This window comes from Microchirus variegatus (assembly GCF_963457635.1).
Source record: "Microchirus variegatus genome assembly, chromosome: 19".
NCBI lineage: Eukaryota > Metazoa > Chordata > Actinopteri > Pleuronectiformes > Soleidae > Microchirus > Microchirus variegatus.
The window spans coordinates 16173722-16191036 of NC_139820.1; the positions used below are offsets into that span (position 1 = coordinate 16173722).

The 17315-nt window shown below is 40.9% G+C and overlaps 1 protein-coding gene across 1 annotated transcript; it reads right to left on the bottom strand.

Moving 5' to 3' along the window:
• Positions 1-639: 639 nt before the first annotated feature.
• grm6b (glutamate receptor, metabotropic 6b) lies at positions 640-12279 on the bottom strand (the record flags this gene model as incomplete). Its single annotated transcript, XM_083906134.1, is given in 12 exon segments — positions 640-879; positions 2021-2332; positions 2397-3020; positions 3752-3891; positions 4540-4740; positions 4824-4964; positions 5201-5355; positions 5481-5616; positions 6651-6867; positions 10315-10869; positions 10872-10904; positions 12265-12279. Coding segments are annotated over 12 exon segments (2769 nt in total).
• Between the last annotated feature and the right edge of the window lie 5036 nt (positions 12280-17315).

Here is a 17315-nt window from a genome sequence, read left to right on the forward strand (position 1 = left end):
TATTCACTGCATTGTCAGAATGTAATTTCCTTGACGTATTTACTGTTTAACAGTGCAAAATCATCATTTCAGCAAAGCCCTGGGTCATGTTGGAGGTGGAGTCGTTATAATTCAGTCATCAATTCAATACCCACAGGAGTATATCAGACATAACAGGAAGTGGTCGTGCTTATTAAGAGCTACCTCATTCTAGCACAATCAGAAGAAAGTCATATCACATACAATCTTTGAAAACATTTATGTACAGACAAAACACATAATCCATAATCCATGCAATCCAATGGCACGCAGCCTTTCATTGACCTAGAGGGACTGCACATACATATACATTTTCTTCTGTAGGGCAAAGGTCACATTTAAGTTCAACTTTCTTTGTTTTTTTTCCATCCAGGGTTTTCCAAGGAGAGTTAAGACAAAAATCTGATGGGTTATACGTGAATACAACATTAAAATGCAGCAGCCTTTCAGTCTCTGTGTAAGCAACTAAAAACATTTTGTTCCTTTTGTGCTTCATTTCATCGCCGTGTGTGTTTTCTGCTGGTGTTTCAATCCAAAAGAGAAGGAGAAGGAAAACGTACGGCATATCCTGCCAATAGGAATAGCTGATATCTTTTCTTCGTTCTTCTGCTTTGTGCCAATTTACTGTGATCTGTCCGGCTCAATCTTGGACTCTCCGTTTTGTTTGTCGTTGGACTTTTGGGACAGATGTGTGGACATGGTAGCTGCCTGCGCCACAGCTTTGAAGCTGCGCTTCCTCTTCTGGACATTCTGCTCTGGGTGGAAGATGATGACATACACCTTGGGAATGTAGAGCATGCCCAGCGACACAGTGGCACTCAGGCTCATGGATACGGTCAGGGTGGTGGTCTGAATGAACATCTGCAGCAGAGACAGTAGTGCAAAAGAACTGCTTACACGCTCATGTGGTTAAAATGGCTGTGCCAACTACCAATTCATTACAGCAAACGCATCCATCACCATCCAGTTTCATCACACTGCAGTTCAAGTGAAGCACCATAGGCTGTCACAAGGCAGTTTATGTTTCTTTTTCTTTCTTTTTTTTATCTCTAAGCACAGGAGGCTGTGTTTTTCCCCGATTAATAATTTATAACCTGGCATATGTAGTCAGGGAAGGTGGCTCTATTTATGGGCTCTGACCATGTCTACTTCCCGCTGCTCCTTCTACTGAAAATTCAACAGTGATAATGAGAAGTGGCTTCTCCTGAGAACTGCCTCTGATAAATTATGAACTTATTATTCAAACAGACTGTAGAGATCATAAATAAATGAAGCCATGTGTGTTATAAATAAGATATATTTGTAGCATGAATAAGTCATTATTTGTACACTATCCTGAGCAACAGCACATCATGGTATCTCGCAGTCCGACGAAATAACAGAAAGTGTCCGCACACAAGTTACTGCTCAAGTGTGGACACTGTCTGTTATTTCATCATTTATCTGAATCTGCCCCACACCTTGTAATTATTTAATTTGGACACATTTGTCATTAAGATTTATTTTGTTGTGTTTATCTCTCCATTGGATTATTGAAAGGTGGAATGGCTTATATAAATACAGACATTGAGCAGGTATAGGTTATCTAAAAGCAGCCATTATGATCCAGACAAAGGTAAGAGTCTATTTCTATCTCTTTTTCTCAGCAATGATTAACTGAATGGGTGGCTAAGTCTATGGCTGTTCCCTCTTGTCCCTTAGTTCATCTGACCTCCTTTCTTTTTCTCTCCCCCCTTCATTTCCATTTGAGTGAGGTGAAAACTGAAAACCCTTTGAAAGCACCTCAGGCTCATTCACAACAACCCTTTATTCATTCAAAGTGCATATCTTTCTTTCTTTTTTCAAAACTTCCAGCAAACATTCTTGTATTTTGTCGTGTACTTTAACTGAATGAGCACAGTGGAGACAGGAAGCAAACATTATGATATGACTGTTATACTATTGTCACACTAGGTTCTAGATCGGGGACTAGTAAATCATGAAGAGATGCTGAATTTCCCACCTTCTCAGTTGACTGGGCCGTGCCAAAGAAGATGGGTACAAAAGCCAGCCAGACGATGCAGGTTGTATACATGGTGAAGCCAATGGGCTTAGCCTCATTGAAGGTCTCAGGAACTCCTCTACTCTTGATGGCATACACCGTGCAAGTAATCATCAGTACAATACTGTAGCTCAAACATAAGATGAGGGACAGATCAGACATGTCACACTTGAGGACTCCACGGGCAAACTCTGGGTTTGGAGGTTTCTGCTCCTCATAGTCGATGATGGTGTGGGGGGGCATTACACCAAACCAGATAAACACCGCAAGTAACTGTGAAGAGAAGAGTATAAGTGTGCAACACAGATTTTAATTTGGAGGAAAAAAGCTCACTTACCTGTACCGAGATGAGTATAAAAGTGATAATAAGCTGAGAGGTGGGGCTGATGAATTTCGGGGGCGTGACTGACTTCTTCCCCTGTTCAAAGATGCGGTAGATCCGATTGGTCTTGGTAAGCATGGCAGAATAGCTGATGCACATGCCTAGCCCCAACAGCAACCTGCGGAAGGCGCACACAGCCACACTGGGCTCAGCTATCATGAGGAAGGTGATGAGGTAGATGAGGAAGATGCCTGTTAGCAACACATAGCTGAGCTCTCTGCCAGAGGCCCGAACAATGGGTGTGTCATTGAAGCGGATGAAGGTGGCGATGACTCCCGTAGTGGCCAGGATGCCCAGAATGGCCAGGAAGACTGGAATGATGGCCCAGGGAGAGCTCCACTCCAGCTTGATAATGGGTGTGGGCCGGCAGCCTGTGCGGTTCTTCAAGGGCCTCATGTTAAAGGGACACATGTCACAGGAAAACTCATCCAGAAGATACTGATAGCCATCGCAGAGCTCACAGTGCCAGCAGCAGGGAACACCCTTCACCATCTTCTTCCTCTCACCAGACTCGCAGGGAAAACTGCACACGGAGTCTGGGATCTTATGGTCACCACCTGACCACTGCATCTCCTCTGGCTGTAGGGTGGATGCACGTACACGCACGCACGCACACACACACACACACACACACACACACACACACACACACACACACACACACACACACACACACACACACACACACACACACACACACACACACACACACACACACACACACACACACACACACACTTAAGAGTTAGCTTAAAGGTGCCGTATGTAAGAATGTGGCCAAACACGGTTACTACACTCAAATTCAAAATACCAAGGTCTTTAAGTTTCATTTTCTCCGCCATTGTAGCTCAGATGTAACTGGCAACCCGTGGTTTGCTCGGCAGCTGAGACTCTACTGACTGCAATGATTGGTAGACGGCGGTAGGTGGCGCCACATGCCAAAAACATGATTTCAAAACATAAACAGGATTTGCAGTCTGCAAAATATTTGTTTTTAATGCAAATATTTTGTCTGTACTGTTTTTGTTGGTGAGTTCAGTTTGTTATATGAACATTATTCCTGAGTCTCTGTGACATATTAGGAGGATTTTATGGCCACTTGCTTTAGATTTATTACATAATGCACCTTTAAGTTAAAATGTTGGAAATGAGAAAAATGTTCCCCAGGCTCTTGCTCATTCCATGCAGATCCTCTACTGGGTCAGATCACATATACAGTAATATAAACACAATGTCAAACAATTTGCAATACAGTAACTACATTTGTGAACTAAACCTTCTTGTGCTCAAATGGAATTAAATATATTTACATTGAGTCGGAGGTGGTTTGTCCATTGACCAATAATCTTGTAGCCCGGATTGCTGACGTTAGACAGTTGGTACTGAAAGATGTCGTATCGTCCAGGAGCATCTCCATTCTCATTGAACATTACTCCAGTCCCTGCACTGCCTGTTTGATGAAGACAAAAGTTAAATGACCTGTTCCCTGTAAAAAGCAACAAAGTGAGTCAGAGGACATTTGCATATTATCTAACATGAAAATATAAACTCACTTTTGAACACTTGTGTTTGCTTCCTTCAAACTGGTACAATCATGTAAAAGCCTAGTGCAAGGTGCTCTTTTATGAAGGCTCTGCACCATACATACAGCATTCAGAGCATTCTGCTCTGCTGCCCTAACAAGATGCAATCTTCCTCTCAGGTCCCTGCAGGCGCTCTATCTATACAAGCCAACGCCATTCAGCAAGAGGAGACCAGTAAGTAGGATGCTTTAATAGAAACAATGTCTTTTTTTTGTTTTTTTAATGAAAGGAGAGGATAAAATAAGAGTGGGTTGTAAAAGGAAGAGCAAGGAGGCAGCCCAAGGGAGCATATATGCTTTGAAGAAGTGCTCTGTAGCAAGGTACATTAGCAGACCTTAGTTTTCAAGTTGACCTATTCTATTCTTCTCTCCCATCTGCACTGACTTAGACAGCAGTGGCAAAGTGAAGGTTTTAGCCAACATACATTTCATATTTAACTCAAACACATTGTTTAAATTGAAATCTTCACGTTATATGGGAATACAAAATCACAGACAAAAATGTTTAACGCTCACCATTGAAGTTGACGGCACGAATATATTGTAAGAGCATCCGACCTTCTACAGGGTCCATCTTTTCACACACTCCCATAAAGCCAGGACAGAGGTCCAGGTGCATGTTGTGTACGGCGTGGGCCATGGCATACACAGCATCAATCACAAACTGCACCTTGCCCTCCTGTTCATATTGTGAGTCTTGACTGATTCTTTCTTTGCCTGGCAAATGACCAAAGTGTCACAAGACAAACCGACTTCCACTAAAAACATTGAAATGTTCATTGTAATTCTTTGTATCATACCTGTACATTTTCTTCTATCAGACTCATATTTTATACCAGGACGGGTTAGTTTGCACTTGAAGTCATCCTCCCAGAACTCTGCAAACCAGATGTTCCTCCTGTTGTTTTCTAGAGATCTCGAAGTGAAGTACTGGTCAAACCCTAAATTGTTTCACAAACCATTTATTGTTATTTATATATCAACATGCCAAACAGCAGAAAAAACAGCCCAGTAACTGATATGGTGTCGTATCAATAATCATATGATGCTACAATAAACACATTTGACTTTTTGCTAAATAAAACATGGCTATGACTTAAAATTTAGTGCCAGACCTGGAAATATCACTATCAGACATAACAATCATCCCTATTTTATTATTTTTGAGTTGCCCTACCATCAATAGAGGCTCTTTTTGGAAGGATGGTGACAGCGCCCTCAGCCACCTCCTCCTGATCTTGAATTGGGGAGTTTTTGGCCCCCCAACTGTCTGAGCCAACAAACAGGAAGTGTCCTGTCAGGTTGGCCTTTTTGGCAGCCTGCAGTACACGCCTGGAAGAGGACAGAATATACTTTACACAGACACTCTGTTTTACTCCTCTGCAAGATTCATGTGTAATTAGCAAACGGAAGACTTGACGATTGTCTAATGTGGCATGGAGCAGAGATTCACTCACTTGATGTCATCCTCATTGGCAAAGATTATAACACCACGAGCGTTGGAGGTTTCCATTAGTCTCTTGATGATCTTTTCAAACTCTCCTGGTCTGGGTTCTCTGGGAATCTTTATAGACTGTGCGATACATAACCCTCCTGTCGCAGACACATTAGAAATCTGTTGAAATTACTGTAACTTCCAGTTTTCTCCCAACTCTGCAAAGCAAAACACTGATGTGCATAATCTAATAGCCATTATTATTTATACAACTTCATCTACACCAAAGGGACAGTCAGCATTGTGGTGGTGGCACGTAAACTGAACTCATCATAAGACCTACCGTACTGGACCAAAATCTACTGCTTGCGTGGATACAGCAGTAGACTCTAAAACATGCTATTCATATGTCATTGAATGGGTCCCCTGCCATGTTTGCAGCTTTGTGTAACAGAGGTTATACTGTGGTAGAGTGGCATTAGCAGCTAAATGCTCATTTCAATAGATACATTGAAATGTCGACTAGATTGTGGCACAAAAAGTTCATCAGTCCATCATCTGTTTCTGAATCTTATTTTGCTGTTGTTATTCCAGAAGTCGTATATGATTCATTGTTGTTGAGCCATTTTACTCAAAACAACAACAGGTAACAACAATGTTAGTCTCGAGGTAACATTAGAATGTATTCTCTGTGAACCATGAAGGTTTACTATCTAGTTTTTACTGTGACACTTCAGCAATACAATGCTATACTGTGATTACAGATAAGATGCTGGTACTGTAATGAACTCCTCTTTGTATGCTATTGGTGATACAATATGTAAAGGAATTTTGAAATGTGAAACCATCATTTCAGCTCTTAACCCTATTGATTTCTCCTTTGTCCCGTTAGTCCTTGTGCATTGAACGACTTGTTGTATGTTGCAGTCTTTTAAGGCAGTGTTTCCCAACCCTGGTCCTCAGGGAACACTGCCCTGCATGTTTTAGATGTTGTCCTGCTCCGACACACCTGATGAACAGCTCTTTATCAGGCTGCTGCAGAGCTTGATGACGAGCTGACCATCTGAATCAGGTGTGCAGGGCAGTGATTCCTGAGGACCAGGGTTAAGGCAACTTGACTGAAGACTTGATGACTGAAAAAGTCCTTCTTGTCTGAACTGTGAAATGACAAACATATATTTGGACACCCAACCTGCTTCTCTGGATATCTGGAGGAAGGCATCAACACCGCTCTCCCCATAATTGCCCTCAGAGGCCAGTGTGGACACATAGTTCCAGCCCATGGCTTTGACGATGTCAACCATGGCTTGGGCTTGGTAGGAATCAGGAGGCACCACACGGGAGAAGAATTCGTAGCGACTATTATCACTCAGCTCTGGAGCAGTGGAGGCATAGCTGATCTGGGGGATCTGAGACAAAAGGGTTTGGTGAGTCGTCGTGGAGGTCATTGTTGATTATTAGGCCAATAACAAATCCATAGAAGACAAATTAATGAAGTGAACTGTGTCAAATGATAATTCATTACTTGCTTAACCTAACAATGTCTACATGGATCCCTGCCCTGTAAATCCTAACAAGTCAGAGTGCATTCAAATCCCAAAATTGGACTATCATGGGAGATGATCTCTTTAACAGCCTGTGTTATCAGTAAATCTGAATACAGAGTTATCGCCATGTTGCTGTCTGCTCAGAGTAGGTTTGTGCTCAGAATATGAGCAACAGCACAGTGAAATACAGATGGTAGGAACTACAACTGCAAAGGCATTTGTTTGGGGAAAATGAATGAGAAGATTAATTTACTGCTGTGCTACTTCTTTAATGACACAGTTTATGTGGACAGTTTTAACCCTGACCCTGTTAATGCTATTCCCTCTGCATGGCTTAATGTTAGCCTCCCTGGAGGGTATGCAGAGAAAAAGGTAGACACAAGGGGTAGTAAAGGGAGAAGGAGAGAGGAGTGAGAGAACCATTTCACAGATTATCTGGAAGGATTAGAGGGTTTTAGTCAAATTATGTTAAGCACAGAGGGAGAGACAGAGATCAGGAGAGTAGAAAAAGGTCAGCATTTCTAAGATGAAAGCCATACAATATATTTAATTCTGATTGCCACATGCTGCTTAAATTTGCTTCTCTGTGTATAATATTACATTTATTATAATATGAAATATTACATTACTACACATTGCCAAGTTACAGAGCACACCTTTAACCAGGGCTAAAGTTTCTCCACACCAGAACTCTTCTTCAGTGACCATAAGAGTATTTGGCAGCAAAGGGATTCAAATGTTTGCATATAATTTTGTCTTGGGTGAGATGACACGTAATCCTCTCTAAATTAATACCTCACAGGCATCTGCACTGATTCACTCTCTAAAAATCAATGAGACGTATCAGTAACCCAGGAAGTATCCTGTTACAGTCCAGTCTTCTCACTGTCAGTAAATGAATGAAGCTCTTAGAGCAAGACATGGAGCAGAGCCATGGAAACGTGGTTCTATTGATAGATGATGTTGTTATTAAACTTTACTCATCACTGAAAATAAGCTCTGCTGTTGCATAAACAATTCAGATGCATTTATTTTTAATAGTAATCAGCAGGATAATGATAATTAACAGTGAAGTATTTTATTATTTTTAAGTTGTGTCATTATATTGTTGTATTTGAAAAGATAATAATTAGACATTTCAATTAATTTCTCTGTTCGTCGATCAAGCTTTTCTTTGAAGGCAGTTTATTTTAACAAAGACGACACAAATGTTATGGAATTTCCATTTGGTCATTTCATTTAACAAAAGCGGACAATCGTCTGACTTTAGAAGCTAAATTTGTCAGTGGGTTAATTCACCCATCAAACATTTCAGTGATGATAATCTTGTACAATGAACTGAATGACGCTCAAATGTAAAAAATATAAACTCCGTTCATAAACTGTGGAGTATATACAATACTCTTGTTGAGCTTGTGTTCACTTAAACACACACCCTGCTGTGGTTAGGAGCAGATGTTTATGTGAGAGTAAACTATTCTGTCAGTGTAGAAGTCTGGACAGATATACATATGGACAGTGAGAGGAGATGCAGCATTTTGCTAAATCTGCCGCACAGTGGCCACAAGTTGCTAGAACCAATGTCATCTGCCATCCTGATGCTCTATTTACAGCCCAGGGTCCTGAGCTGTTGAGAGGGGCTTAGCAGAGGTTGGGATCTATAATTCTGTAGGTAACATCTGCCTTGAGTGCAGGCTTCCCCTCCTTGGCTTTCAACATCCTTTTATAAAGAATTCAACAACAAATCATTTCCTGGCAAGTAGAACTACATTTAAATGTAAAATTAATCTCACCAATAGGGTTGATGTTAAGACATATCTGTAGTACTGGCAGACTGTGTTAGTAAGTCAATGACACCATGACATCATAATATGGGATTTACACAAAGTCCATGTCACTTCATCGCTATAAGCAGCGCCATCAATTACCAAAGGTCAGTCATCTCTTCCAGAAATAATTGTACACTGAAAACATAAAATGGATTATTATGCAGGTGCGCCTGGATTCATAATAGAGTCCAAATCCTCATCCAAATTATTATCTTATGAAGTGTGTGTGTGTGTGTGTGTGTGTGTGTGTGTGTGTGTGTGTGTGTGTGTGTGTTCATGACATTTTTTGGCATAAACACTGGCCAATAGTCCACTGCTCCTTATTCCCGAGGACCTGGTTATGTTTGTTAGATTTGATCAGATGAACTGGATTTATGGTTAAGGTGAGGGGCAATGCTTTGTTTAGGCCGTTCCAAATGAATAGAAGTATAGTCAACACATCACCACATTATTGCAGCATAAAAAAGTAAATGATAGTAAATACATAATAAAACCCACTGAAAGCCAAGGTCGCAAGGTCACCTTATTTCCCTGACCTTAATAAGGACTATCCATCAAAGGGTTGGAGTTTGAAGTCATGGCTCCTCTAGTCTACATGCTGATACATCCCTGACCAAGACGCTTAACTTCAAATAGCTCCTGGCAGCCATCTTGACAGCATTGTATTTTGTAGAAAAAGCTCTACATTCATGTGCTGTATAAATAGGGTAAAGCAATATTTTTTTTCAAACTGTCCAGTCCACATGTAGAGTGGTTGACTGCATGCCTTGTTCTTCTTTATTTATTTTCTGACTATGTGACTGATGTGAGGGATGGAGAGAGACAGAGAAAGAGAGAGAGAGAGAGGCAAGGACATAATACACATATAAACAGTAGTGACACTGATATTCATTTGCATAGAAAGTTCAGTAATCGTTAACAACCACATTAAGAAAAGGTAACCGAGCCTACAACAACTGTAGACCCGGCAGATATAAATATAGAGATTTTAATGTATCCCTTAATGCAGGGGTCTCAAAGCAAAATGACCTGGGGGCCACATGAGCTTCAAGAGGGAGCAGTGAAGGGGAAAAAACAACAGTAGGGGTGGGCGATATTATCTATCTAACTATCTAATATTACAATATTCCATCGTGATATAGCAATAGCAATTTATATTACACAATTTCAAAATCAAAGTTTTTGTTTTGACGTGTAATGTCATGATGCAAAATGAATCTGTAAATATCAAAAACGTATGAAACACATGAAATCGGTTGTGACCTGCACATTTGAGACCTCGGCCTTAAAGTCTGGTCTTGCTCAGAGATATATTTAAGTCCCTGAAAGGATTAAAATATTGTTTCACTTAATACTGACTTTTAACAAAAAAAGGGTAATGGCCTTCACTTACTGGGTTCACTTACTTACTTAAAGGTCAATTGTACCAAATATGCTGCCCTGTCAATATTTTAAAGTTGATGAAACTCATGTAACTCACTGCAAACAGTCTGAGCACGTTGGCCACCATGATGGACACTGAGCTGCCAGATGCCCCAATCACTCCAAGCACCCTCTCTGGTTTGGGGATGATGGGAGGCTCTCCATTTGAACAGCGGACATCAGAGGTGTCTTTCTGGATGAGGGCTTGGACAAATGTGAGGGACTGCTCGAGAGCATACGTATCTCTGGAGCAGGTGTCCAGGATTCGGGCCCCCAGAGTGATGTTAGGCAGCAGGTCTGGGTCGCTGTTGATCTGGTCCAATGCATATAGCATGGCCTCCAGTCGGTGGATCCCCTTCTCTCTTTTAACTTCACCACAGGGAACCCCGGCTGGCCCTCGAGAGTGCACCGGGAAAAGTCCTCCCAGAGTGACATCACCCTCGATTTTGATGGACTGGGGCTGGGTGCCTTGTTGCGCCCATGATGTTGGGCTGATACCCACAAGCAGCACCCACAGCAGCCCAGACCACGTCCTGTATCCAGACAGTGAAAGGACCCAAGAGCACTGATGGAACAAGCAAGCCTCTGATGTCATGATGAGCAGCAGAGGTACTGACAGCACCGGGCCACTCCCTCTACCCTTGACACCTAAGGACAGTCAGAGTGGGGTTTAGTGTCTCATTATCACAATTGATTCATTTTTAATATTCTCCGCTTTTCACTGAGAACAAATGCAACCTGAAGTTGGTTATGTTGTGTGTAATGAAACATCCACGTTGCTGTTCCGGATTCGTCCTTCTCCACTTACTTTTCAAAGATGAAAGAAAACACATTTTGCAGTTTTTCTGTCTTAGGCCTTTTTCTTATTCAGAAACAGTGAACAAACTTCAAACATTTAACAAGCACACAATCACAATAAAACAGACACAGAATGAGCCAAGTCAGGGAGACAAAGAAAAATCAAATGACGAAACAGTCTCCAAAGACCTAACTCGTCAACAGTTATCATTTTTATCACCATCATTTTCCCAAAGTAGCATGTTTGTTTTTCCAAAAATAGCCAAAATCAAACGTATGGCTTCTAAACCTGTTCTTGGGCAAACAGCCCCTTCATTGATTTGACCCTTGTGTCAATAACCTGATATTGTAATTGTAGCCCTACCACTGGGTCTGTGGAGCTGATGTCAAAGCTAAATATTATTTCCATTTTTTTATTTCATAACGGAGTGAACTGATGCAATTTGACCTCTTATTCTTTTTTGTTTGTGAAACTGAACCTGTATTCTGACGTCTCTTTTGTGGAATTACATTAGAACTAATAAAACACAAAATAGAAGATACACTTAAAAAGCCATGGCTGAAAACGAGATTTGAGACAGTATTGCTGACAGACAGTGAACGTAATACATGTAGCAAAACAGAAAACATTATCTGAACTTTCTCAGTGACGGTAGTTCAGAGGTAAAAAAAATTGTCTTTCAACTTGAAGGTTCAATTCCCGACTCCCCTAGTGCCGATGTGTCCTTGGGCGAGACACTGAACCTCATGCTGCTCCTGACAGCTCTGCCGGCAACACGTGAATGGGAATAAAAGATGTCGATCATTTCATTATTTTATTATTCTTTTCTAGCATTTTGGGATAAAATGCTATTCACTGATTGCATTATTTTTATCCTTCTCCTGCTTGAATTGTTTTACATTTTGATTTAAATGAATAACTACTGGCTTTGGCTAATATTCTATTCTATGTTTAAGATATTTTTCTGGCTTATAATCGGGCTATAATCGTCTTCTTTTAATTAGCAAAATATTCTGACTGATGATTTTTTTTTTTTTTTCACACTGGATCATTAACATTTAATTTCAATAATCAAATCATTTCAAAATCTATACAATCATAATGTACATTAATAGAAATACAATGGATACACATCGGCAGACATTTGTTCATTCCATAAATACATAACTGGAGAATAGAGGAATCCATTCAAATGAAGACACTTCTTACCTTACCATTCTTCATCGACGAGTCTTGAATTTATCCATCACATGAGCTCCTCTACACAGACCATTGTCCATCACCAAAAGTAAATCCTCTATCATCTCAATCAGCCTCTCAATAAATAACCACAATACACACAAACAATTGTCTAAAAGGAAATAGTTCTGATTTGACTGACTTTTGAGGCTTTAGGGTATAGTATAGTGGCAGAGTCAGGGAAACTGAAGAAAAAACATGACATTAAAGCAGTGAGACTCTACAGATCACTGTCAAATCCTTTAAAAGCTCTCCCTCTCTCTCATTCTTTTTCCTCTGTGTGCATCTCTGTTCAGGCTCTCCCCCCCCCCCTCTCTCTCTCTCTCTCTCTCTCTGTTGAATCCCCTCCTCGCTTTTTCTCTCAGTGCATTTATGGACACAGATTGGGATTATCATGGCAGGCATCTGTGAAGGAAGCACTACATGGACTACCCCTTTTTATTTTAATAGAAGAGCCAAAGGCAGAGCCCCGCCAGTATGATGGAACTCTCACTTTGAGAGATTAGATGAACAGCTACACACACACACACACACACACACACACACACACACACACACACACACACACACACACACACACACACACACACACACACACACACACACACACACACACACACACACACACACACACACACACCAACGATGCTTCACGTTCACACTAGCTGTCTCACACACCTGTCAACATTGGCACGATGGTGGAGAATATGAGATAACAAAAAAGGTTTGTGCACCACAGAATGCATATGGATTAAACTTGTGTTAATGATTTCAGTCGATGCTCTGTGAAAAGCTGCCCCAGGATCCATTTGCAGCTCACCCTCTCTCAATCATGAGCTCCAAAATAGCGTCACTATCATCACCAAGGACTGCATCAAATTCCATAATTTGGTGATATGAAAAAAAAAAAAAAAATGTAATCCCCATGCTTCTTTCCATTTTTAGCTATTTTGGAGACATTTGAAAAACACGTCAGCTGGGATATACAGTATTTCGTAACATGTAGGTTTAAGCAGTAGAAGTATTTTTTATTCACTCACTCACTTACTCACTCAAAGTGCTTATACACCCCCCCCTCCCTCCAAAAAGAGAAAGAAAAATATATATAAATGCACACATGACCTTATATTCATGTAAAAGCTGGCAAGCCACCATAGTCGGTTCCTAGCTCAAGAACAGTAGTTGGGTTTATCTCAGATACACCACAAAGCAACAAAACAGATGATTTCACACATGAAATAACTGTGTGTGTCTAAACGATCAGTACCTTTCTCATCTCCTGCTTCATGGTCCATTCCTTGTGTCAGCAGAACTCATCAATGGCTTTGACCATGCTGCAAGGGTCTCCTCTAGTGGCATTCTATTGTACTGCACTGAGCAGAGTTATAAGATACAGAATGATGTCAGTGATCGCTCATTCATTAATTAAATAATTAATTAATTTCAATCATTCATTCTTCTTCAGTAGTTAGCTGTGGGCGACTGGACTTGCTCGAGTTGAGTTGAAGACGTTTGGTGTAAATGGGTGAATGGCAAAACTGTAGTGTAAAGCAACTCAGAGTGGACTAACATTAACTTAAATATTGTTGTGTTTCACAATAATCTTAATCTCAATGGGATTTTTCCTGGTTAAATAAATAAATACTTTGTGTAGAAAGTTGGGTTCTTTTGTGGTTAAGCAAGCTTTTATAAATGAACTTTGAAATAACGTTGTGTGCTCAGTGCTTCAGAGAGGTTGTTCCACAACCCAGAACCAGACATGTAAGGGTTCTAGAAGGTTCAAATGGTCAACGCAATTCAGAAGAATGTGGCAGAGTGAGACAATTAACATGTTTTAAAAAAACAAAAACAAAAAAATCAATGAAAATATCCTGCTCTGCACTCTGCTCTGAAACCCAGAGACCACCTTTAACTTTATAAACTCTCTCTACTTTATTAAAACACTTTTAAACTGTGTGCATTGGCCGGAGTGTATTGTTTAATGGTGACATATTATGGTATGTAGTGTATAAAAAACAACAACTCTCACCTTATCTCTGTCTCTGTCTTTGAATCGTTACAGAGGGAGGAGCAGGAAAAGTAAAACTCTTCTGTGCCTTTTGTTTAGATTCTATTTTACCTGTGAAGCAGAAGGACAAAACACTGAGTTTTCATCTGATTATGATGATAATATTTCATTTTACATGATGATGATTTACTGTTTGTGTGTGTGTTAATCTGATGTATTAAAGGAGGTGGAGGAGGAAGCTGGGGACACAGCAGAGTCTCCAGGACCCAGCTTTTGTCTGTGAAGTCTAACGCGTCTGCATTTGAACCTGGAGCCTCAGACTTAAAGTAAGAGAGCTGCTACAAACCTGTAACAGAGAAAAACCTCTTGCTGGTTCTTCAGTCTTATCAGTGTGATCATATGTGGCTGTGGCTCATGTTGTGTGAAGTGTAATAAAACGGAACAGATCAAATATTTCTGGAGTGGGTTTCTCTACATTCCTACTGCAGCACCAACTTGGTTTGGGTGAATGATCACTGTCATTACTCTGTGGAAACAAGAGACAAGAAAGAATCAAAGCTCATTTCTAAGAAACTAAAATAAATGACTTAAAATAACCAACACAACAAGTAAACAATGAACTTAGCAACCTTAAAATCCAAACTGACAATACTGTACACAAAAACCCTCTTTAAAAAGAATACAAGTCCAGTACAGAAAGAAAGAAAGAAAGAAAGAAAGAAAGAAAGAAAAATCAATCATCTCTGAGATGAATCTACACAAGAATCACAGCAAATTCATGTCATTTCTCCACTTATAAACTGACGACATCAGAAATAGAATCTTTCCTGAACAAACACTTTGTAAAGAGCGAGCTGAAACTTCAGTGATCAGTGGTGGACAGTAAACAAGTACTCATTCCTATTCATATTCTTAACCATGTGGTTTCTATTTAGTGCATCGTGTTTATGAGGATTTCAACAGATATCAGAGTCAGGCAAATTAACAACATTCTATTTAAAGCAGTCTCAGACACGCGGCTCGCAGGCCGAATATATTTTGTGGCCCCCCATTTGATATCAAAGTTTAATGTAAGTGCGGCCCGCAGTGACGATAAGGAAGACACACACACACACACACACACACACACACACACACACACACACACACACACACACACACACACACACACACACACACACACACACACACACACACACACACACACACACACACACACACACACACAGAAACGGTGTTGTGATGACGCTTTTTAAAAAAATAAAATTTGGGGTGGGGGGGATACTTACTTGATGCGGCCCAGCCTCACCCAGAGTCTAACTCATGCGGCCCCCAGGCAAATTGAGTTTGAGAGCCCTGATTTAAAGTTTAAAGGTCACATAGAGTGGTCCTGTTGCACATATATGTGAGTTATGGAGGTCTACTTACATACATCTTGTTTTTATGGTCAAAAACCTCCTAGTTGCTGTAAACGAGCCGATAGAAATCCTCTTTTCTGACGCTGTTGCCCAGCTGCGATATTTCAGACTCAACTCTCTCACCCAGAAGACAGAGTCTTGTGATTGGCCAGTACTCAGAAGTGACATATTCAGCACACCAGCTCTCAGAAGCACAGCTCCCCCTCTGGAACGGTGGATGCACTGCTACTCATTATCAAAACATTATTTTAACAATGTTTAAAAATAGCTTCTTCACGACTCCCCGCCGCAGTCCCTTTTATGACTTTGACCCGGAGTCAGACCCAGAGTCAGAAGACACTGTCGCTCGTGAAACACCTCCACAACGGACGTTATTCTTCTTCTGTGGTTCAATGTACGCAAACGGATGTGCCCGTACTAGTGCCCGGAGCAGGAGGATCTGCTGTTCAGGAGAACCGGTGTTTACGTAACCGGACTGGGTTTTTTCAGAGATCTCGCTGAGCCCGAGATTACAATAAAACACAGCGTTCTCAGTAATGGCTGAACTGTTTGTTTTGAACCTTTAGGGCTTCATAAGCAAGGTAATGACGCAGATACACACTAAAAAACTGCGTTAATTGGAACTTCCGGTCTAGGTCCGCTTTAAAGTTTTTTTTCTCCTCTTTGTTTTAAAGATGAAATAGTTTCACACATGCATTAATACATGTTTAATGTGTCTGTGACACATTGACTTGTAGTTCAGTTAGTTTATTAAAAAAATACACATATACATACATATTGTTTGATATCTGTTGTTTTGAACCTGGATGACATTCGGATGATTCTGACAACCCCTGGCTCCTCGCTGTGTTGTGCTTTAGGGCTGGCCGAGGCTCTGCGCACAACTCTAGTAACACTGACCTTGGTAAGCGAAATCGGCTTATGATCTAGTGATCATCATTTGCAAGTAAATCCTTGTGTTCCTTAAATACTCGCTTATGTCGGATTGCACCATTTGCAAGGTCCTCTAACAACGCTAACACTGCCATTGTAATACCATTTTCTTCATCACATTGAGCCTGCTTTTATATCCACACGTAATTGCAAAAACATGGGTGTGTTAATTGTTCATAAGTCTCTGATGCGCACATCACTCTGATGACTACTTGTTTTCACATTATTAACAGTTTCCCAGCATCACTGCTAAGTGTCGTCAAAGGAACAATAGCTGGAGAAACGTGCATACGCCAGCAATGAAGTTGGCGTGGGCACCGCACATTTACACGGTCATTTCATTTCATGTTTCATACATCTGAACGTGAGCGTGGAAAAGGTCGTATGCCACGTTTTTGTGCGTACGCAACCTTTGTACGTGAGGCCCCTGGACCGGTGTGGTCTTAGTGTGACTGAAGCCTCGGTTTACAAAGGGAGTTTGTACGGAGATCTTCAGAAGAGAGTGTGATCTTACAGAAATCAGTCTACTGCTTTGTTCATCTGAGGGTTCAGAAGTTTCTGGCAGCAGTCTACATGTTCCACTGTTTCACTAACAGGAGGACAGAGGTCCTGAAGAACTTCCTGGGAGAAGAATATTTAACCTTGTTTCAACAAGCGCTCCT